We start from the raw sequence: 22,891 nt of genomic DNA, 5'->3' as shown, positions 1-22,891 counted from the left end.
AAAAAGAGGGTCCTCATCATTGCAAACTACTGAAAGGTGTACAGTGACTGGGAATAGGGCTTCCTCCCCTTGCCTGCAACATGCTTGCACATAAGGCCCTCAGGTTCTCATCACTTGAGGCCATAAGCAACACAAGGGGATGGATCACCCTCTCTGAGGAACGAATTGAGTGAGGGCAGACTGCACCAATGGGTTAGTCTGTGGCTACAAGCCAGGTTTCTCTTGTGGCTGGTTGGGGTGCTGAATAGTTCACCAGGTGCAATCCAGTGTTCAAACGGTATGACTAGATGTGTTGGCCCTGAAGGACCTACGCCTGTGTTGGAGGCTCTGTGCTTTATTTACCTTTTCATGAGGTACTAGGTGAAGTCCCTGCACTGTCCACCTTACCTGAGATTCTGTGATCTGCCTCGCCCCCCCCCCCCTCCCCACCGACTGCCAATTGCCCACTCTCCACTGCTGGCTCCCTGCTCCTTTTTCCTCTGCTTCCCTCACTGTGTTCTTCCTCCTCTGTTTGTAAAGCGCTCTGTTGCTTCCTGAAGCTTGGTCCGTGCTCAATATAAAGTAGAGGCGGCACAGGAGAGTTGCCCATGTTCGATAGCCCTTCCCTTTTGCCCAGAACCTTGAGGGATTTCCATCACAACTGATGCCTAAAACCATGCCTTTGTCATGTGCATTACCCTTCGGTAAATTCTGATGGATTTCAACTGCAGCCGGTCCTCTGACTCGTTAATGCCCCACACTACCCCAAATTTAGGGTCCCTCCAAGTATCAATTTTTCATGCGCTCCTGCTCGTAATCCAACCTTGCTTGCATGTTTGTGCAACAAATGGCAAATTATACAAAAAATCTGGTCTTTACTGCACATTTATCAACATCTGACCAGTCTCCTTGTTGCTGCATGCCTTTTTGCGTTGGTCGCATTCTCACTAAGGAGAGAAAAGCAAAGTGAACAGAACGCTACAATTGTTCTTTAAAAGAATAACTGCCTAGATTGTCTGTAGTTTGACTTGAAGAGTGCATTTCTTCGCGATGGTATGTGCTAATTTTGAATTTCTTTTCAACACCAAAGAGAAACTGCGTTAAAATGTAGAAAAATATTCCTTGTTGAGTGAGCATTTAATGCAAGACATTGTCATGGTAGGTGCTGCTTGTTCGTGCATTAAGCCTATACTGGCTTTGCTCCTACAAACCCTGCAATTGAAGCATGACATACTAACCACTGTAACGTTTTCCATTAAATTGTTTTCTGGGTTTGGTCAGAATTTGTATGCCAGCTTCTTACTTCCCATTTCTTCTACGATTTGAGATAACGTTAGAAAGAACTGTTGAGTCATTGCTCACCAGGAATACTTGCTGTTAATTTACAGTTTGAGAATTCTGGTTCAACAGATGGTTCTCTCAGAGCTTCGACGAACACAAGCGCTATATAGTTGCAATTCATTTCATTACCAAATAAGAATTTGATGACGGTAACATTACTAATTAAGATTTGGGTAACAATAGAAGATGAGGGCATTGTGAGAAACCGAAGGGCATTCTCCCATTAAGACCCAGATGGTCCTGCTGTTCATGTTGCCAGGGCGCGGGCCATCGCTCTTGGATCCCATCCCTGGGGGTGGACGAGCAAGGGAGTATCACCTGGATATTGGAATCTGGGGTTGCCTTTGTGGGAATACCCCAGGCAGGAGGTGGTATTCCGAGGAGGAAGAGGAGGAGGAGGAGCAGCAGGAGGATTATTATTATTCATGGGATACATTGATTCCTGTCACCCCAATCCAGGTCTAATTTTCCCTAATTCCAATCCCATCATCCATGACCCAAGGGCAGAGTCGGACTGGGATAAGAAATAGGCCCAGTCACCCAAAAAAAGTGGCCCACTCCTCGCCTCACGACCCTTGACCTCTGATGACCTCACTGGAAGGGATGTCATTTGACCCCACCCCAAAGTGACATCCCTGGAAGCGAAGAAACGCCTTTCACCCCTTGACAAAACGGGAAGTGACATCAAATAGCATTGTTCCTAAGTACACTAAATTACTGTGAATCCAAGCAGACGTCCAAGCCCAAATGATATGTCATTGTATAGCAGTTATGCTTAAGCTCTTTTTTTTTTTTTAATAGATCAAATATGCATACAATGTCACCTAACCTGTGCTGGTACTCATTTATTGACCTAAGGAGGATGAAAGGCTTTTTTCTTCCAAAACACCCCAGGCATGGCCAGAAACCGGCCCCAACTCCCCAGGGACTATTTCGGCCCAGACATTGACCGAAAGGCCATGGGGCCAATCCGACCCTGAGGAAAGAGTCAATTGCCCAAGGTGGGAAAGGAAGAAAAATCAACTAAAACAAAGATCAAAGTTTGGTATTAATATCCATTCATCCTCTACCAATCTAAATCACAGTGACTACCATCAAGGCTCATGTTTTGGGGGCGTGGCTGGAGCTCATGGAGTGAGGCTGTGTCAGGGCTGAGCTCCCGTCTTGATCCTACTATAAGATCCTCAAACTCGCCATTAATTGCAAGCAATATGGTCAAGAACAGCAGCGCTTAACAGAACAAGCGTTTCTGCAGCCTCAGAGCGAAGTTCTGAAGAAAATCAGAGCCTGCATTCAGGCCAACGAGGCTCACGGACGATCCCCAGGGGCGCAGAAGAAATGGCAGCCTGAGCGAGGAGGAGGGCCGCTGTGGGGGGAGGGGCTTACCAGGACACTTGGCCCCTGTGATTAGCCGGACGACAACGGCCTGCGGCAACTGGCCGGGTCTGGGACTTGAGACGAAGGGTGCTGAGGAGGTGCCGAATCTGCCAGAGCGCTCCTGCGGCGGCCCCCAGATGGAGGGCGGTCCTGTCGCTAGGCACCGGCCCTTCTGAGGCTTTCCCCACCCCCTGTTGGTTGCACCTGAAACGGATGCCCGCGGCTATGCTGGAAATGGAGCACAGAATGTGCTCCTGAGTGAGGGGAGACGCAACAGCTGGCCCTGGCTGCGCCCGCGGGGCCAGGAGCTCTGCCGGCGTGCGAGTTGCAGGCGAAAATGCGCGGAAACCACCCGGACCGTGCAGGGAGGTAAGAGTGCTGGTCTGGGCGCACGAGGCGAGGGGCAGCAATTGAAGCAGGCTGGGAGTTTGTTGCAGGCGCAGAAGATGTGCCGTGAACTTGTGTGGCACGTGCCACCCGAGGCGGAGTCCCCCCTCCCCCCCTCCCTATTGGAACAGCATACGATCCTGAAAAGTAGTGACTGGACTGCCTGGGACACAGAGGGGGCACAACAACTCAGATTGCACCCACGATGTGCGTGGGACTTCAGGTTACACTGGGAACCAACGTCCACAAGTAAGACACAAGGCCTAGTGCAGTGAACTAGCACTGGAGTGGGGGAGGGAGGTCGCAGCGCACCACGCCGGGAGCCATCTTGCCGAGCAGCAGGCTGCATGCCCCCACCCACTGTGAAGAGTACGGTAACAATTAACACAACAAGCACAGCTTGGAACGCGGGGCTGCCCCGCCGGACGCCCTGCAGCTGGGGGACACGCATAGGAACAGCTGGCGCTGGTGGACTTGGTTGGTGCTGTGCCTGGTGTGCGGCGAAAAGGCACTGCCAGTTAGCAAGGTGACAGAGTAAAATTGGACGTGATCCTGAAACAGCGCTACGCGAGTGGTGCTGGGCCTTGCACCCGCATCTGGAAGGCAGCGAGGACTGGAACACCAGGGCACCACGCGAACTACACCACCTGCCCTCCACAGAAGGCACACGGAGCTAGGGGAAGCCAGGCGTAACCGAGACCGGCAACGCCGAGACCTGTCTCAATCCAGAGGAAAGAATAAAGAAAAGGTCACAATCATGGACTCATTCAACGCTGCCTCGTCCAAGGGACAACCAAAGGGTGGGACAGCGTCACAAGCAGCCCCACCAGCTAAGAAAGCTGAAAACAAAGACAGCCAGTACTGGACGCAATCACTGCCCTGAAAACTTTTATTGACTCCAAAATCAATGAAGTTGCTACTAATGAGGCAAGACATCCGTAATCTCACCGAAAGGGTCACGAATACTGAACAGGATCTGAAAGAGACTATGGACACTACCAGTAACCTGGAGAAGAGGTTGTCAGAGCTGGAAAGAAAGAACACAGCTCTGGAGGCCAGGGCTGAGGAAGCCGAAGGTCGCGCTCGGCGCAACAATGTGCACTTACTAGGGGTTCCGGAAGGGATGGAGGGCCCGAACCCCACTGAGTTTGTAGAAAACCTGATCCTGCAGGAGATGGGGGCGGAAAAACTGTCTCAAGGATTTGTGGTGGAGAGGGCCCACAGGTCCCTGCAGCAAAGACCACCACCACCAGGCTCATATCCACGCCCCATGATAGTGAAAATACTCAACTTTCGGGACAGAGAAGCTATCCTTGACTCCGCCCTCTCGAGAATTTATCAGTCGTGACAACTCAAGCATAGCGATATATCCTGATTATACACCGCTAGTTCAACGGGCGAGAAACTCCTTCGTACCAATTAAAGCAAGACTTAGGCAGCTCCAGCTTAAATTCATGCTGATGTACCCGTCCAGACTTAAAGTAATCTACAAAGGGAAGCCGGTCTTCTTGGAGACACCAGCAGCGGGCCAGGATGTGGATCGAGCACAACAATCTGGATCAGGGCAATGAGCGAGTTACCTGAAAACGCAAGCTGGAATTGAGCATCAGCGGGTAAGGGGGACTGGCAACTACACAAGGAGCTACTGCACCACGAAGCGCACATCCGACTAGACTACAGGGTGTATAAAGATCTGACATGAAGACGGGACAATACCTGAACCCTACTCCAGGGAACGGTCTACCCTCACGAACGGTCAGGTGCCGGCCTGTTGCCGACACCGCACACACTCGCACATGAGGACCCGGATGGGTCAAGAAGGTGCGGGAGCGCACGAGCGCTGTGACTGGAGCGCGGCTGCTGCAGTTTTTCGTTAATGGTTCAAGGCCAGTTTAAAGTGTTGGTTGCCATATCACATAGTCTTCGAAACCAGTTCAAGGAGTGCCAGAACGTTAATGGGTAAAGGGGCTGTTGGGGCTGGGAGGAGGTGGAGGGGAGGATCAAGGGGGAGGGCGGAGCCAGGGAGTTACATACCAGGGGGGGGGGCAGCATGGGGCTCTCTATGAACGGAAATGGCAGTTGACTTGAAAGTGTTAACCTGGAACGTGAGGGGGATGGGTTTGTACATACGCAGAAACAGAATTAAATCCTACTTGGGGAGGAAGAAGGCCTCTATAGCCCTACCACAGGAGACACACCTCACTGCTGAAGGTAATGAGAGTGTTAGACTACTGGGGTGGACAGGGGTTTAGGGCTCCCTACTCCAAATATGCTAGAGGGGTCTACACTTGGATTGGTGCTGGGGTTCCATTCCGTCGCCTGACAAAAGAAGCCAATGCAGGAGGGAGATACTTGATACTGAGAGGGAGTATAGAAAAGCAGATCTGCATAGTGAACTCTTACCTCCCCAATCACGGCACTGCAGCATACTTGGCTGTGCTTGGAGAAAAAGTGGCTCCATACCTAGACTGCTTTTTCATATGGGGGGGGGGGGAGACTTCAATTGTGTGCGCGATCCCACACTGGATAGATCCAGCCCACCGCTGCAGGGGCCCTCACTGACCCTGGCTGCACTGAATAGGGTGATCAGGAGCCTTGATCTGGCAGATGTATGGAGAGAACTGCATCCAACGGTCAGGGAGTACTCCTACTACTCGCCCCCACACAATCTCTATACCAGGATTGACTATTTACTGGTAGACAGGGCGCAGTTGCCCCAGGTGGAGGAGGCCACTTACCTAGGCAGGACAATCTCGGACCACTCGCCATTTACCATGAAATGGAGGCTAAGGGGCCCTAGACCCCCAATACCGCTGTGGCGCATGCCCACAGATGCCATTACTGATATCACCTTCAGGGAAGAACTTGGAGACAGAATAGTAGAATACAGAGACACTAACGTGGGAAGCGTCAGGAGTTGGGACACTACATGGCAGGCACTGAAGGTGGTGATCAGGGGAGAAGTAATTGCCAGGGTGGAAGATGTAAGGAAGATGCTCAGGGATGAGCTTGAAAAGGTAGAAAGTAAGATCAAACAGCTGGAAGCCAGCCCCCTAAAATCCAGAGAGGTGGAACTATAACTGGCTGAAGTGAGAGAGGGGTGCCAGGGAGCATGGGACATGTTGGCCAAGTTAGACTACATGGCTAGGACAACCAGAGCCCATGCGGAGGGGGACAAAACGGGGAGGCTGCTCTCCTGGTTGTGTAAAAGGAGAACCCAAAACACCCAATTATGGCCATAAGGGATGACTCTGGCACGCTACACACCACGCAATTGGCTATAAACGAAGCATTTAGAGACTTCTACTCCCGATTGTACGACCACGAACAGCAGGTACCTCAGGAAGACATACAAGATACGCTAGAGGAAATAGGACTACCTGCACTAGATGGGCACAGCGAGATATGCTCGATGAGGAACTGTCAGTAGCGGACATACAGGAGGCAATACAATCGCTGGCAACTTGCAAGACACCGGGGAGCGATCGGTTGCCCCTGGAGTTTTACAAAGCCTACGGCTCTGAGCTAGCGCCCCTGCTGCACGAGACAGTCAAAGAAGCATATGAAACGGGAATACTAAACAAAAGTATGCGTGAAACACTAGTGGTCCCGATTCCAAAACCTGGGATGCCCCTGAACGATTGCGGCTCATATAGACCGCTGGCCATGCTAAATTATGATATCAAAATCCTCACGACAATATTGGCAAAGCGGCTGTCTAGGGTTATAGGAACCATAGTACACAGCGATCCAAATGTGTTTGTGCCGGGCAGAAGCACTGCAGGGAACCTGCGTAGACTCCAGCACATTATCGCGCAGACTGCACATGAAAAGAGCACTCCGCAGTGATCTCCCTAGACGCCATAAAGGCGTTCGACTCCATTTATTGGGAGTGGTTGATTGCCACCCTGAACCAATTTGGGCTGGGTAGAGGCTTCGTAAAATGGATCAAACTGCTCGATCAAGCACCAGTGGCAATGGTCAAAACAGGGAGGACTGTCGCAGCATTGTGGGACATCCGGAGGGGCACACACAAGGGCTGCCCGTTATACCCAATGCTCTATATCCTGGGCCTAGAGCCCATCGCAATCTACATAAGGAAGCAATTCTTTGACGCGGGCATACGAGTGGCAGGAGTAGATCATGTTGTGTCCCTGTATGCGGATGAGAGACCCGCACCTAAATGTTCCTGTGATCATGGACGTGCTCCAAAACTTTGCCCGGGTATCAGGAATCCACTTTAGCGCTGCAAAATCATGCATATTCCCGCTAGCGGGACTAGCAAGAATGAGCGAGGAGTCCCCCCCCCCCCCCCCCCCTACCTTTTCCACCCCCCCCTCCCCTTCCCCCCACAGGTCGGGCTACAGTGGCATAAACACAAATTCAGATATCTAGGGCGTAAACATGAATTCAGATATCTAGGAATTAACATTTGGCACACCCCGGAGAAGACGCATGGAGGTAACACGATGGTGGCTGTACGGGGCTCTGTAACGCCATGAAATTCTGGGGCAGGCTGCCACTGTCGGTTATGGCCAAAGCGGCCATAACTAAAATGATAGTCCTACCACGATTCCTTTACTATTTCCACAATGTTCATTATTTCATACTTGCTACTTTCTTTAGATTACTGGAGAAACTACTGAGGGAACTGCTATGGGGCCAACTCCAGGCGTAGATTCTCACTAGCCACCATGATGATACCCTACAGGTCGGGTGGGATACAGCTGCCGGACCTGGAAAGATGCTACTTAGCTGCGCAACTTGGCCATGTGGCCAAATGGCTGGCAGACGAGGTCACCTCAGAAACAAACCTACTCAAAGCACTAGTGGTACCGCTCCACCTGAAAGAGGTGCTATGGCCACCACTGGACTGCTTTATGGTGCAGCCAATGGTTGTGCTGCTTGGGAGGAAGGTTTGGGGCAGAGCACTGAAACTAACGGGACAAAACCACCCTTGCTCACCGGACACTCCGATAGCTGCAGACCTCAAGGCCACTAGGGCAGATCTACCCATGATCAGGTTATGGGAAAGACACAATATTTACACTTGGGGAGATCTGTACCAGGAGGGCTCTTTCAAAGACTTCAACACCATTAGTGAGAAGGAAGGACTACCCACAGGTCAATTTCTTTGGTATCATAAAATCAGAAAGGTGGCGAGCATCACATGGGCAACCTGGCCGGAGGAACCGGAGGCAGCACCGCTGCTAACACTACTTCACAACCTAGGGGATGGGTGGAGGCTGGTGTCTAGGCTCTATGGTCAACTCGCAGACAGGCCGAACCCCAAGAGTCAGCGGTTGAAGCAGAGGTGGGTGGCGGATGCAAGCAGCACGATCACAGAGAATGAGTGGGAAAGAATCCTGGCATATCCCCGAGAAGTGTCGAGAAATGCTAGGTTCCGTCTGATCCAACTGATCATCCTTTATAGGATGTACATGACACCGGACAGAATTGCTAGGTTCAGCACTACTAACTCACTGTGCCTTTGGTGTAAATCAGAAAACGCTGACATAATACACATGTTCTGGGAATGTCTGAAGGTGTGTGGTTTCTGGCACAGAATTGAGCAGACATGCAGGAGGGTGGGGTTGACACGCTATGAGTGGACATGCCTCTTAGGCTCCTATCCAAGGGTAAGCAAATTCCGGCACTTAGTCAAATTAATGGATATGGTATGTGTGCTGGCCAAGAGAACTATAGCTTTGGCGTGGAAGAAACCTGGGGGGGGCGCAATACGCCAAATGGCACGCTGAGCTTGAGCGCTGGGTGAGAGTGTGGCAAAGATGCGGGGGGGGGGAGCGACCAAAGCCCTGCATACGAGGGCGTTGGTATGGGATGTGTTTCACCCATCTGATGATAAACCCCCGTGAGCGCCAAGCCAAACATCAGTCACCTGGGTGCAACAATGATTGAGTACTGAACTGCTATGCCTAAATATACAGTTACTGAACAACCTGGTCTCTCTCGCTGCCGGATTAGAGAGACCAGGTTGTTCAGTAACTGTATATTTAGACATAGCAGTTCAGTACTCAGTCATTGGCGCTCACAGGGGTTTATCAAAGTGTTATACCCATTATTTCATGATATTGAAGGAAAAGCAAAGTGCCAAAACTGAATTTGTGTTGGAAACTGAAAGGAGCCTGAGCTTGGGGAACGGAACCCTGAGAGGCCTAGCCAAGCTGGAGAATTATTGCTTTGTATTGTTGAAAGGATTGAAGCTTGGGGAAGGGAACCCTGAGAAGTTTCAAAAGGAACTATTCTATTTCGTTTGCATTGTTTGGACAAGTTAAAGCTTGGGGATGGGAACCCGAAGGAACCAAAGGCACAAAGTATTTAAGAAATATTGCAAGGGCTCTGTGAAGAAGGTCTTACGAACAGCCCTTTTTAATTGAACTCATTTTTGTGACATTGACCAAACTATACCTGCTGAGAAGTCCACCTGAAGCCAACCTTGGTTTTTCCTATTTTCGATTGAGAGCACGCATAGGTTTAGGCAGTCGCACTTACGGCCTTTAGAAATATCATTTAAGGGAACCATCCCTTTAGAGTTGGGGCCAGTTGGGCATTACACCAACCCAGGAATAAAGGTTTTGAAACTAACACCTTTTGAGTCTGTGTCTCTCGATACCATGCCTGTCTCACAGCACCAATATGTTAAAGTGGATACTGTTTAACTTCATATTTTTGTGTAACTTGATGTAGGCCTGATCTAACTGTCATAATTGTTCCGTGAACCTGGCACCTTGGTAGAATTTAGCTTTGGACTGGTTCTGCACTACCCAAAGGTTGGCCAAGAGAACTGCGTAGGGGCTCTTAGCTTGCCTGTGTTTATGGGCAGTTTGATTGGAATCTTTTTAAGCATTTGCCTGGGCTTCCATGTGACACCGAGTTGCCATTTTAGCTGCACAGGAGCTGTTGCATAAGAGTATAGGTGCCAGGGGGCGCTGTTTGGAGCTGAGCCCGGTATGGCGTTGTAGAAGCTCCAGCTTCATCTCCGCCACCGACGGTAGTGTCACCGGCGTAGCTTAATGTAAAGGCTCCATACACAAGATTTAGAGTGAGGAAGGGACAGAGCACCGTATGCCTGAAACTCGGGCGTGAGGCACCCTTGCTTCATCGTTATTGAAGCGTTTTCATGTGCGGCCCCGAGGGATAGAAGATGGCAGGGGTTCCGTCCTGGAGCTTCGGAGAGTGCATGAGTGGGGGAGGAGCTGCAGCTGAGGGGAGAGATTTGCGATCCTCGCGAATTATGGAAAGCATTGAGTAAGGCGGATGGAAGGTATGCAGACGCGCTGAAAGCAGAAAAACCATAGCACATAGCCAAGTACTCAGCGGCCCTGGAGAATGTGTCCCGCCTGCCGAGAGGTGGCTTTGTGGTGCGGCAGAGGCTGTCAGGACCTTGCACGGAGGAATCGGAGCAGATGTGGGGTGGGGGGTGGTGACAGCTCGGCCTTCGACCCCCGGCATTCCGCACCTGAGCAACGCCATAAATAACATTTAGGCCGAGGAATGAGCACAACACAATGGGAGGGCTAAACAAGGTTTGGACGACATATCTTGAAAATCTACTCGGCCCGTGGGACAGATGCCGGTGTGTCGGGAGCTCTCAGCTACCTACGCCAGCCCTCCCAACTGTTAACATCGAGGTAAGGCAGGCAGACAAAGATGAACCATCGAGGGCAGGAGCTCAAGCCACGAGGTAGGCAGTGAAAGCCTGAGAGCCCTGGAGTGGGGATCCGACTTCCATCCTGTCCTCCGACCCCCCCCTCCCACTTCCCCCGTGCCTCGAGGTGACAGCGGTTTGGGCCTGGTGTGGGGCGTCACCTAAAACGGCAGAGGCTGCTGGAGTCCCGTGCCCTGGGCTCCTGGATCACAGGAAGTGAATTTCCTCTGCACCCTGCCAGCCACTTTCGACCCAACAGTTGGGGAAGGTCCCCCTCACCCTTCATCCAGCTCCGGGCCTGCTGGGAGGTGAGCGGATCCTGACTGGCCGCAAGGGATCTCTGGATCCTCTCCTGCAGAGTTGAGCCACCTGAACTGCCTCCTATTCCACAGGGGTCCTGCTTGCCAAGCCCCACAGCAGCCAGATTCTCTAGCGCCGTGATACGAGTTCTCCCTCCCTCCTCCTCTAAGCTACAATAATCCTTGCAGTTGGGCGAAAACTTGCACACCCCCGGACCCTGCCGTGCGGCACCACCGAGGCTATGGCCGCCTGTATAGTGCAGTGGGAGGGGGCCCCAGTCCCCAGACTCTGAAACACTTCAACAACCAGCATAATAGGACACCCAAGTGAACTCTGAGGATTGGATCCCCACTTGGCTGCTGTCCATCCACTTAATCACACTGCTCTAGGGGGGTGGCCTAGGGGAGCTAGGCCCTCAGTGCACCAGCTATTCAATGTACCCAGCGGGACTGGGTCCAGACTGACCCTCGGAGACACCAGAGTGGGCTAATTCTGCTGAGATCCTTGTTCAATCACAAAGGAAGGAGTTGGGGTGGACTGTCCCCGGCCAACCCCCCCACACCCTCTGCTCAGAGCACTCCCTGACGATCAGGAGTCCGGTTCCCATCACTGGTTCCTGTGGAGGGACCTGGGCCCTATATAATTCTGAACTCCAGCCCCCGACTACGGAGATCATACGCCGGAGGACACCAGGGAACGTATTCCAGGGGGGGAAATAAGCCTGGATTCCCCCCTCCTCCCTCCTCCTGCACGATAGCACAACACATAAGGGATGTCCAACAAGGTAGCCCCGGACTCTCCAATAAACAGGGGGAAGGATGGCGAAAGGTCAGAAAAATATCAAGCAACCGAACATTTTCTACATTACTGAATAAACCCACCTCTGAGAGAATGAAGGACGATCAAGCAGAGTCGCAGTTGGTGGAGCCATCAGGGGAGGCAGTCGGTGCCTCTCTCACACAATCCGTTACAAAATCAGATTTGCAATAGCTGCTGGCGGCCATGATGAGGGAATTCTACAAAGGAACCGAGGAAGTCATGAGCAAAATATCCACGCTGGATAAGCGGTGGCATCAGTTGAAGGCAGAACAGAAGATGTTTAGAACATTCTGTGTGAGCAATCATTTGAAGTTGAAGAAATTAGGGATAGAGTTGCCGCCCTCGAGGCTAAATGTGAAGCATTGGAAGCTAAACAGGAGGATGTCGAGAATCGCTCGGGGCAAAACATACGCCTAAGGGTAATCCCTGACTCAGTCTCTGATGCAGACTTGGAAAGCTACACTAAGGACCGGTTTAGATTCATAATCGCTCTACCTGATGGTGCCCCGCTTGAAATACAGAGTTCACTGCACAAGAGCCCGGCAATCCTTCTCTGCTCCCTCTGGATGTCCCAGCAAGGATCACATTTTTTCAAGGTTAAGGAGGAAATAATGCGCGAAGCCAGGAATACTAGACCTATTCCGTTTAGGGGGGCGAACTCCGTTTAGGGGGGGAGACCTCGCCAGTACCACCCTCCTCAAGCGAAAAGCACTGAAGCACTTGACTGAGTGGTTGAGGGATAAGAAGGTTCTATACCGCTGGGGCTTTTTGACCTCCTTAAATTTCACCTGGCAAGGAAAACCGATTCACTCGCCAAAGGAAGCTGAGAAGTTCCTAGGGAAGGGAGCAGAGAGCGAAGGCGCGGATAGAGAATCGGTCTCCCAGGATCCAGCAGAGAAACCAACCCACGAGCACCTGGACGAGAGTGCGCAGGAGATGCCGCATTTAGGGCCCACCACGGAAAAACAAGAACCCGGACGGAAGGGCGCATCATTCCCACAATTACCGAACCAGATCTCAACCTTCGATTGTCCTATGGGATCAGAAACCACTGAAAGGCGACCAGGAGTAAGTCAAATGATGAACATCCGTTCCGCTGTGGCAACAGCTGGAGTGCTGACCCTTCCTAGTAACCTATAAGAGTAGGGAAGCCAACCCAGTCCCAAGAATGGGGCGCAAAGATCGTAACGTTGGTGAATATTGAATAAGCATACTGCGGAAATCCTATTTGTGCATTTTAAAGCTATGCTGCTTATCCCATGTTGGCCTTCAATTGTCGGTGGCAGGATTGAGCCGGAAACCCTGTTGGTGGAGGGTCATTCCCGACCATTATTGGAGAGGAGGAAGAGTTGGGGACCGAAGGCAACAAGGCATCAACATACAACATTCATCCAGCTACACTCGGGCCAAGCAATTCTACCTCGACACGGGTGAGTATCTCTATCGACAGAATTAGTAGCATCCACACCAGTAGTAACCATGGGTTCTAGCAGTGAATGGGAAATAAGAATGCTAACGTGGAATGTATAGGGGCTCAACTTCCCGGGGAAAAGATCAATAGAGCGTAGATTAACACAACTCGCAGGCGACTTTACTTGTATGCAGCAGACCCACTTGCTTCAAGCAGATGAACACAGAATTAGATTCCAAAGGTTTAAGAAATCCTACTGTGCCACCTTGGGGGAGAAGAAGGGGGGGGGGTGGCCATCCTGCTCAGAGAAAACGTGCCTCTAACCCAAATTACAGTAAAAAGGGATCCCTGGGGTAGGTTACTACTGCTTTAAGGGCCTGTCCTGGAACAGCCACTTACCATAGCAGCCATCTACTCCCCGAACAACGAACAGGAGAAATTCCTGCGTGACCTTATACCAAGAATATTCGTATTCACAGAGGGACACCTCCTGATTGGTGGGGACTTAATGTAGTCCCAGACCCCCGAGTGGATTAAACCCCCCCCCCCCACCCACTACTAGAGCAGACTTCTCCTGGGCACTAGGCCTTGCTATCTTTCTCAGGGAAACAGACTGTCGACATCTGGCGGTTAGCCAACATGGGTTCGGCTGACTTCACCTTCTACTCTAATGCTCACAAAGGCTTCTCTAGAATAGACCTGATTCTTATGCCAGGTGTTCTCTTCCCCTGTCAGGAAAGGCACAAATCCACACGAGGCTTCTATCGGATCATGGCCCTGTCACAGCAGATCTGCGGATACAGGGTTCCCCAGCCCCTCCTCCCAAAAATTTGGAAATAACACGATTCTACCCTTCTTGATGCGGTTATAAAAACAGAACTGAGCGAGACCCTTGTCCACTACATCAACGAGAATACAACTAGGGAATCCCCTATTGCCATGATTTGGGACGCCATGAAGCCGGTGGTGCGGGGGGCTCTGATCAGTGCAGTAGCAGAGCAACAAAGGGTCTCCCGACTACAAGGCTCTAAACTGGAAGTGGTAGTCGCAGACCTGGAAAGAAATTACAAAAAGCAGCAAATGAGGAAAGGGGAGAGGGACCTTTTAAAAAAAGCCAAAATAGTCCTAGAAATGCACTGGGCAGATAGTTAAGCTAAAGCCCTGGTGTACACAAAGCAATTCTATTTCATCAATGGGAACAAAGCAAACCGCGTCTTGGCATACAAATTAAAAAAGGTCCACAATAGAAATAATATCTTAAAGCTTAAGGGGAATGATGGTAACATGCGATTTACTGAGCCCGCGAAAAGGGAACTGATGGCTGAGTACAATAGGCAAATCATGGCGGTGGCCCCTATTGCGCTGGAAATCCAAGTTGTGTAGTTATCCCTCAGTGTTCGCCCCCTCCTGTCCGGGACCTCTTAGCCCCCTTAGAGGGACAGATCTGAATGGAAGAAAATGCATAAGCAATTAAATCCCTGAAATATTCGGCCCGGGCCCTGATGGGCTCACAGCCAAATTCTACAAGACATACTCCTATATCCTGGGCCCCTCCGCTCACAGCCCTATTCAACTTGTTCCTCACGACGAAAACCATTACCCCATCAATGGCAGAATCACTAACCATTCTCGCCCTCAAACCAGGTAAAGGCCCAGAGCTCTGCTCCTTGCTATTAGGCTGAGCAACGTTCTCCTGAAACTGATATACCCAGACCAGACAGGCTTCATCCCTGGTAGAAGCACACATGATATTAAGGGGCACAATTGACCTGATGGAATCTGCAACCAGAAAGGGAGAGAAATTGGCTGTCATTTCTATAGATGCCTTTAAAGTATTTGACCTGTTGGATTGGGGATACAAAAAGGCAACGCTCTCTCACTTTGGGTTCGGCCCCAACTTTGTAGCCTGGGCAATGTCCAATTACCAAAACCCCTCTACTCAATTAAGAATTAATGGGGCAAGAACAGATAAGATCGCCCTATCAATGGAACCGGGCCTTACTGTAGGAAAGAGGGAATACAAAACGGCCATGTTTGCTGATGTCCTCCTGAAAATCGCACAGATGGAGGGGCCCTATGGGAAGAAATTGCGGCCTTTGGGAGGGTCTCTGGATTTAAAGTGAATTATCCGCATTGGCAGTTAACATACAGCGCAAACAAAGAGAAGCGCTAGCTCCACCCATCCCCATCCCCTGGGCCATCTCCATTATTGGGTATTTAGGAGGCCAAATTCCCAAAAAGGTCAAACAGATATACCAACACAACTTTCCACCACTACTCAAGGAGCTACAAAAAGACCTAGAATGATGGGGGGGGAAAGCAAGAAATCTCTTGGCTAGGAAGAATAATGGCGGTTAAAATGAATATTGTCCCGAGGATTATCTACCACTGCACGGCCCTCCCAAAAAACATCCCGGAAGCAGACCTGAAGAAATTGCAGAAAAGTGTAATGAAATGTATCTGTGCAGGGAAGAAACCACACATTTCCAGACAAATCGTGACCCGTTCTAGGGTCCTGGGTGGCCCAGATCTAGCCAGATACTGCAGAGCTGCACAGCTCTCCTGCATTTGCTTGGGATATCCCTGGCAGACCAGCCTCACTGGAAGCAGATTGAGGAAACATGGTGCACAGGCCCTCTTTCCTCCCTCCCTCATATAGTCCCAGCCCGGAATCTGGCAGCATTGAGGCCCCTCACGGCCAAAAGAAAAATATTGTAACAAATTGGAGGCCAGCAGCGCATAAGTGGGGTTGCACGAGCACAATTGGCCCCCCTCACCCTGGGGTAACCGAGACTTCACCCCTGGTTTCCCCCCAATAGTTTAACAACCTGGAGGGCGGGAGGCCTGAGGAGACTTGGGGACTTCCTGTAGGATGGATTCTCCCCCCCCACATTCATAGAATGTAAAACAAAGTTTCATGTCCAAGAATCAGAGCATTTCCACTACGCACAAATAAGACACTGGGCATCACAAGGTGAGGTTAAAGAAAAAGGAGGGAGGGACCTAGCTACGCTGGAAAGAACCCGAACAGCATCTGCTGCCAGGGGCAAAATCTCCACTTTATATTGGCTGTTAGACAAAACAGATCCTTCCTGGAAGGAGAAATACGTGCTCGGATTGGGGAAAAAGACCTGGGGCACACACTAGAAGTAGAAGATTGGGGCAAAATATGGGAATGACTACATAGCAGTACCAAATGTATTACAAATGGAGAAGGGGGGATACAAGGTGTGCTACCGGTACTATGTGACTCCTGAACAAAAGCGACCCTACTATTCCCTCAGGCTGTTGGAGAGGTTGCACAGATGCTGGAATCCTGTTTCACTTGTTATGGGCCTGCCCAAAAATTACAGGATTCTGTAAAGCAGTATTAGAACATATCAAGTTGCTCACAGGGTTGGAAATCCCTTGGGATCCTTGCATAGTATTGTTGGGGGACACCAAGGAGGGGGCATTCCCGTTAACAGGTCAGATAGCCAAATTAATCACACACCTCTCCGCCGCGAAAATCTCCATAACACGTCTATGGAAACATCTGGAAGGCCCATCTTTGCCTATTTGGTGGCCAAAATGTTGGGACATTGTGGTTTGGCAAAGAATTACTGCCTTGCAGCTGGGGGATATCGCACGATTTCCGAACAGTTGGACACCCTTAATGGAATATGCGGAGAAGTATCCAGGACTGGCCCACCGCCCTCCCATAACCCGATGGCTCACATAGTCCCTCCAACTGCAATGAGCACATGACCCTCTTGACACTCCTCATATTAGTAGCATGGTAGGTAATCGGGGAGGGGAAAGCCCCCTCGCCCCCAGAAATGCTGCAACTGTGATGTTGATCCCTTATGACAATATATTCTTATGTGACAATATATTCTTATGTGATTGTTATGCCCTTGTAATAACTGGTTTATTTGTGATGATGTACTTGTTGTATGCCTCCCTGAAAACTTCTAATAAAAACGTCTTGTCGAAAAAGAGTATAGGTGCCAGCCACCATGTACCTTGGATTGCAGAAGCTCACTCTGTCAAGACAACAGACCAATCTCTAGGATAAGGGGCGTTCTCTGTTAGTCATTCTGTAATGCCAAAAGCTGCACCATTTGCAGATTAATTCCTGTGTATATGATGACCAGCTGGGCTATACATTTTTAAATGCATTTGGTGAGAAGTAAGTCATATCTTTGGAGAGACTTGTTCTCCATACCAAGAAGAGTGAGCTGGCTTGCTGTGTCCAGGTGGAGATTTATCATGATGCTCCAATCATTTGCCAATCCTGTTTAGATTCCAGAGTACGTCTTCTGTAGAACCTGCAAACAAAGAAGGCAGTTTGGCGCCCCATTCCTTAAGAGGACAAAGTATTCAACAAGTGCGTTAGTATGTGCTGTGGGGAGAACAGAAGACCTTTTTGAAACTGAAAACCGTGGCATTTAAACACTTTCCCATTTGTGTTTTATTGATATTTATATAGTGCTTTTTTACCAAAGCGCTGCACAAAGAGAACATCAACAATTGTGTTCACAGTTAGCCAATAGGACTCAGACAGGAGACTGTAGTAGAGAAGATTTTAGGGAGGAGCGAAACAGTGATTAAGAGGTGATGGATCGTAGGGATAATGGAAGAAGGCTCCAGTGGAGATGAGCCAACAGCTGAAAAATTGAAAACGAGGTTGTGTGCAAGGGGCATGTGGAACAGTAAGTAAGAAGAGTCCAGCAGAAGGGAGAGGACGAGGCGGGAGTAGAATGAAAGAAGAGAGGCAAGATAATCAGGGGCAAGACCATGTAAAGATTTGAATACTAGACAAAATAGAATTTCAATTGAGAGTGAAAGGAAAGCCATCCAAGGGATCAAGAGAAGAGGAAATAGTCCTGATAGGATAATGAGCAAAGCAAATGGATAGAGGAATGATGCATTGATTTGAGTGGTGTTCATCGAGAACAAGAGAGGCCAAAAAGTAGAACAAAGCAGTAGAATAGTCGAGAGCTTCCCACCAAGCTCTATTATGGCAACATGTCTGGAGGAATGAGAACCTTCTCGTATTCCCAAGAACTAAGTGATTCAACATTGGCACAACCCTGATTTATGGGAGTCGGACGGTCTATGCTTGTGCATTAATGTGAGAGCAGTCCATAGATGCTGGAGGTTAAGCAGTGATGATTGATCACTGTTGTCTATTTGCTGGCGGTGAGCCATGTGTTTGTATGCTCCAAGTGCATAAAGATGAGCCATGACTATGCTGATAAAGGGCTCTATGGATAAAGGGGATTTCTTCAGGTGATGGAACACCTCTTCTCTTGGGCATAGTTGTCAGTGGATGCATGCGCTGTCTCGATTCTAATGGGTGAAAACAGTCCTTTTGTTCGTGCAGGAGTAATGGTATGACCTAGGCCCTGTCCACAGAATAACTTTGTGCATTTGTGTGTCTACTCCTACAATAACTGATCAGATGCTTGCATGATTGGGATATGCCAAATCAGTTTTTTTCTAAAAAAAAGAAATGATTTACATCGGCCTGTTGACCATTGTGGAGGGTAGAGATGATGGACTGGCCCAGCAAAATGGCGTTTAGTATGTGTTGCAGGAAGAGAATGTCCAATGTGTGGCCATGCTTGGTGAGTGGCCTAGGCGTTATGTGAAGGTGAGGTTTTCACTGGCATTCAGAGCTAGCTTGAACAAGAGTTTTTTTTTTTTTTGGATGAGGTTGAGAGGAAGGTATTACAACCTACAGCAGCACATGTCGAGTGCTTTTTGTTTGGCATAGATGAATGGAATCACTCGACACTAATGCTAGGGTGGTGTCAACGACCACCTATGTGAGGTGGACATCAAAACAGGGTTTGATATATTTTCTGTTTCTTTTGCAGGCACGTGATGTTGCCCAAGGACATTGCAAAGTTGGTACCAAAAACACACTTAATGACGGAGACTGAGTGGCGGAACCTGGGAGTCCAGCAGAGTCAGGGCTGGGTCCACTATATGATTCACGAACCAGGCAAGTTTTCTGTTCCCTGTTTGTCTTGTGATGCTGGTTGATGTGCAACCTCAGCGCTCCTATGCCATTGATCAGTGTCTGTTTGCAGTGTTTGCGCAACAACATTGTCACAAGTGGGGCAGAGTTTGTGTGTGAAAGCAAAATTAAACGACACTTCCTTTAACCTGCATGGACTATGGGGGAAAGGAAAACTTTAGGACCTTAAACTCTATTTATTTTATTCATTGTGCTAGAATCGCTTTTGCTGATGTGGGCTCAGTTGGGTAAGGGATATAGTGCAGACTTAACTGACCCTTCATCCCTTTCTATTGGATGAGTGACTTTAGTACATTTTGGATTATTACTATGTAATCCAAGGTACCTTTTTTGTTTAGATGAGCAGCTGTGTGAAACCGATCTAATGAATAGTAGTAGTTTTTCGAAAAGCTGACAAATTTAAATGTTAATGATTCAAAACAGCTGAGTATTGAGTATTAAAGTGGAAGGATCCAGCCCTCCTTTGTCTCAATTGTGATGGTTTCTTGAGCACTGTCTTGCTTTTGATCGCTCCTCCTCGCTCACCAAGAATTTCCAACTGTTGGAAGAAGGCCCTGTACAATGCACACTCTTGACCAGTGCCAAGCCTAGGATTTGTGGGACCCAGGGCGACAAAAGATTTAAGGGGCCCTCTATTTTGAATATGTAGTGTCATCTGTGTTTTCACAGAAAATTACATCAGATTGAGTCTTAAACACAATACTCGAGCAGCTCATGGGTAAGTTGCATTTAGCAAAGTTGCCAGAAGTAGGCAAAGAGACAAACTTTGTACTGTCCAGTATATGAATGGTCACTTATTTTTACATATATGACAATATCAAAAGTGAGGCTTTTTGGAGTGGTGGACACTGAGCTGAATCAGTTTTGGGGACTTTTGACAGATACGCCTCAGTGAACTAAAACAATTAGCCTTTGAGTACACACTTTAGTTAAGTGGCAATGCCGGGAATGGCGACCACTCTGCAACTCGGGCACTTGAACACATCTACCAAGCTATATTTGGTTGAATTTTTGTTTGTGACCATTGTTTTTGCAACTTTGACTTGAAAGCCACTTCTGACTGTGGAATGTAGTGGAACAAAAATGTGATTGCGTTTTCCTAACTGAAGTTAAGTGTTGCTTTTGCGGCAGATTTGAATTACCTTTTTTTTGTGTGTATAGATTTGGCCATTTTGTCCAAACTAGCAATAGGTTTTTAATTCACAAGCTACATATGATGATTTTCTTGTTATAAATATACAACCAATGCTTATTTTCTTTTAAAACATAAGGTGAGCTACATACCTATGATTCCTGCTGTGACCGCAGGTTCCAAGGACGATAGGGCAGGAAATGGTACTGGGGCAGACAGGGTAGTATACCTCTACTGCAGGATTGCCTTATAGTGTTGAAGTAGAGCATGACCAGTTACGTCCTGAGGCAATGCGAGTAAACCCTTTCACAAGACTTCAAATGCTAACAAAATTAGCACAGGAGCGCTGGATCGGGGAAGACCATACCCCCAGGACAGCAACTGCCTCTCTTCTCACATCTTTGGCAAATCATCATGACTCACTTGCCCACTCCTCCTTTCCCAGCCATGTCCCCATATTTGCTTTCAACAATACTATTTTATAAAGATGACTTAAATGAAGTAACTTACAAATATGTAAATCTGTATACCTACAACACAAAACTAAAGGTTCCTAAGAGCTAGACTTAATTGCTTTCAAATATCTGATTATATTCGAACCTACCAAGAAATGACATGTAGATTTCTACAGAGGTTTTACATTACATTAGATTTTTTATGCGCACTATTGACCCTCGGGCATAAAGGCGCAGACTACAGAGAAGGACATACAACACCAAGGAGACAACTATAAGAAAAGAGAGGTCCAGGTAGCATTACTGGAGATATTCTGAGATCCCCAGTAAGAGAAACAGCGCTGTTGAAAGGATCCACATTTTATAGGGATGTCAAGCGAACAAGAGGGTCTTCAATTCCTTCTTAAAAGAGAGGAGGGAGGAGTGACTCCTCAAACATATAGGACGATTGTGCCACATAGAAGGGGCCTTCACATTGAATGCTTTTCTGCCTTTGATGTCTTACATATTGGCTGCGTGATCAGATTTAAGGAATTAGATCTCAGAGATCTTTGATTACACTTTTCTTTTATGTGCTGTTGTAAATATGCTGGCATTATTTGGAGCCGGCATTTAAAGACTATAACTAGCACTCTAAAGTTAATCCTGGCTTCAATAGGAAGCCAGTGCAAAGAGCGTCTGGCCACGGTTACGTGACTATGCCTGGGGAGTCTGAATACTACTCTGACCGCCCAATTCTGGGCAACCTGTAGTCCGTGCAATTCTCGTTGACTGATGCCCAGCAGGAGACTGCAACAATAATCCAACTTGGTGCCGATTATTGCCTTGCTATTGTCTCAGCGCTTTCTTGCGAAATCATGGGCCTCAAGTGAGCCAACAATTTCATGTAATAAACTACCCCCGCCACCACAGATGAAACATGAGCTTTCATACTTGGTGTCGGATCCAGTATTACTCCTAGTATATTAGTTTTTGGCAAAGGAGTGATAATGTCATCGCTCAGTTTAAATGCGCTGTAGGCTTGATTTAAGTTTTTAATCGCTTTGGAACTGCCTACTATTAGCAGCTCTGTCTTACTGCGATTCAGAGCTAGGAAGTTATCAAGCATCCACTTTTCAATCAGAGCGAATACTCTGTTAACCTCCGCCTCATCATTTTATTTATTTTTTTATTGGCATTTCTTCCCCCCTCCCCAACCACCCCCTCCCTCCCTTCCGGTTCGAACGTCTATTCAATGTCTCTGCAACCCTTGTATGAGTCCCACTTAAGCTGAAAACATGTCAAGAATACGGATCTTGTGTGGGCACCATTGCAGCATAAAATCGCTTTGCAGGTAGTCTAAGGCGTCTCCCCAGGCTGTAGTGACCTTCTGTCTGTCGCCTTGAATATTATAAGTGATCCTCTCCATGGCTACATGATTCCAGATCCACTGGAGCCATTCTTGTGAAGTTGGAGGGGTCTTTGGTTTCCATTTTTGGGCTATGGCTAGCCATGCTGCTATAAGGACTCCCATGAAGTTCCGTTTTTGAGTATTTGTGAAAGACTTATCTCGGGGGGGGGGGGGGGGGGGCACATCCCACACATCCAAATTTCTTCTCCTAGGTCGGCCGCGCCCTCGAAAATTATCTGCATTTGTGCTTTTACTTCTTCCCAGAATTGTTGTATTACTATACAGTCCCACCAGACGTGTCTCCAACTTCCCACAGAGTCGCATCCCCTCCAGCATTTCCCCTGATTTGTTGGGAACATTTTGTGGATTCTCTCCGGCGCATAGTGCCATTGAATCATCACTTTCGTCCAGGCTTCCCTCGTTTGTACAGCACGTGTCTATTTCGGGATTATTAGCTACAGGTAGGTCCACTGTTGCCTCGTAATTTGTTTCCCTAGGGTCTCTTCCCACTTCTTCATATACTGCCAAGTGATGTGGTGTTCTTGGACGTTTATGAACTTGTACAGAGTAGAAACACATTTATTCTCCCCCGTGTGGGTCATC

At 48.7% G+C, this 22,891-nt stretch overlaps 1 protein-coding gene across 1 annotated transcript in view; it reads left to right on the top strand.

Moving 5' to 3' along the window:
• The window catches only part of CKS1B (CDC28 protein kinase regulatory subunit 1B), a 114,252-nt gene that overhangs the window by 52,045 nt on the left and 39,316 nt on the right, over positions 1–22,891 (top strand). The window contains exon 2 of the mRNA XM_069650223.1: positions 19,148–19,275. Coding sequence (XP_069506324.1) covers positions 19,148–19,275 — 128 coding nt within the window. The remainder of the gene's footprint in view (positions 1–19,147; positions 19,276–22,891) is intronic.

Source organism: Ambystoma mexicanum, chromosome 1p (genome assembly GCF_040938575.1).
Source record: "Ambystoma mexicanum isolate Mex_15411 chromosome 1p, UKY_AmexF1_1, whole genome shotgun sequence".
Lineage (NCBI taxonomy): Eukaryota > Metazoa > Chordata > Amphibia > Caudata > Ambystomatidae > Ambystoma > Ambystoma mexicanum.
The sequence above is the reverse complement of the archived record's forward strand: the minus strand, read 5'-3'. Positions and strand labels throughout refer to the sequence as shown.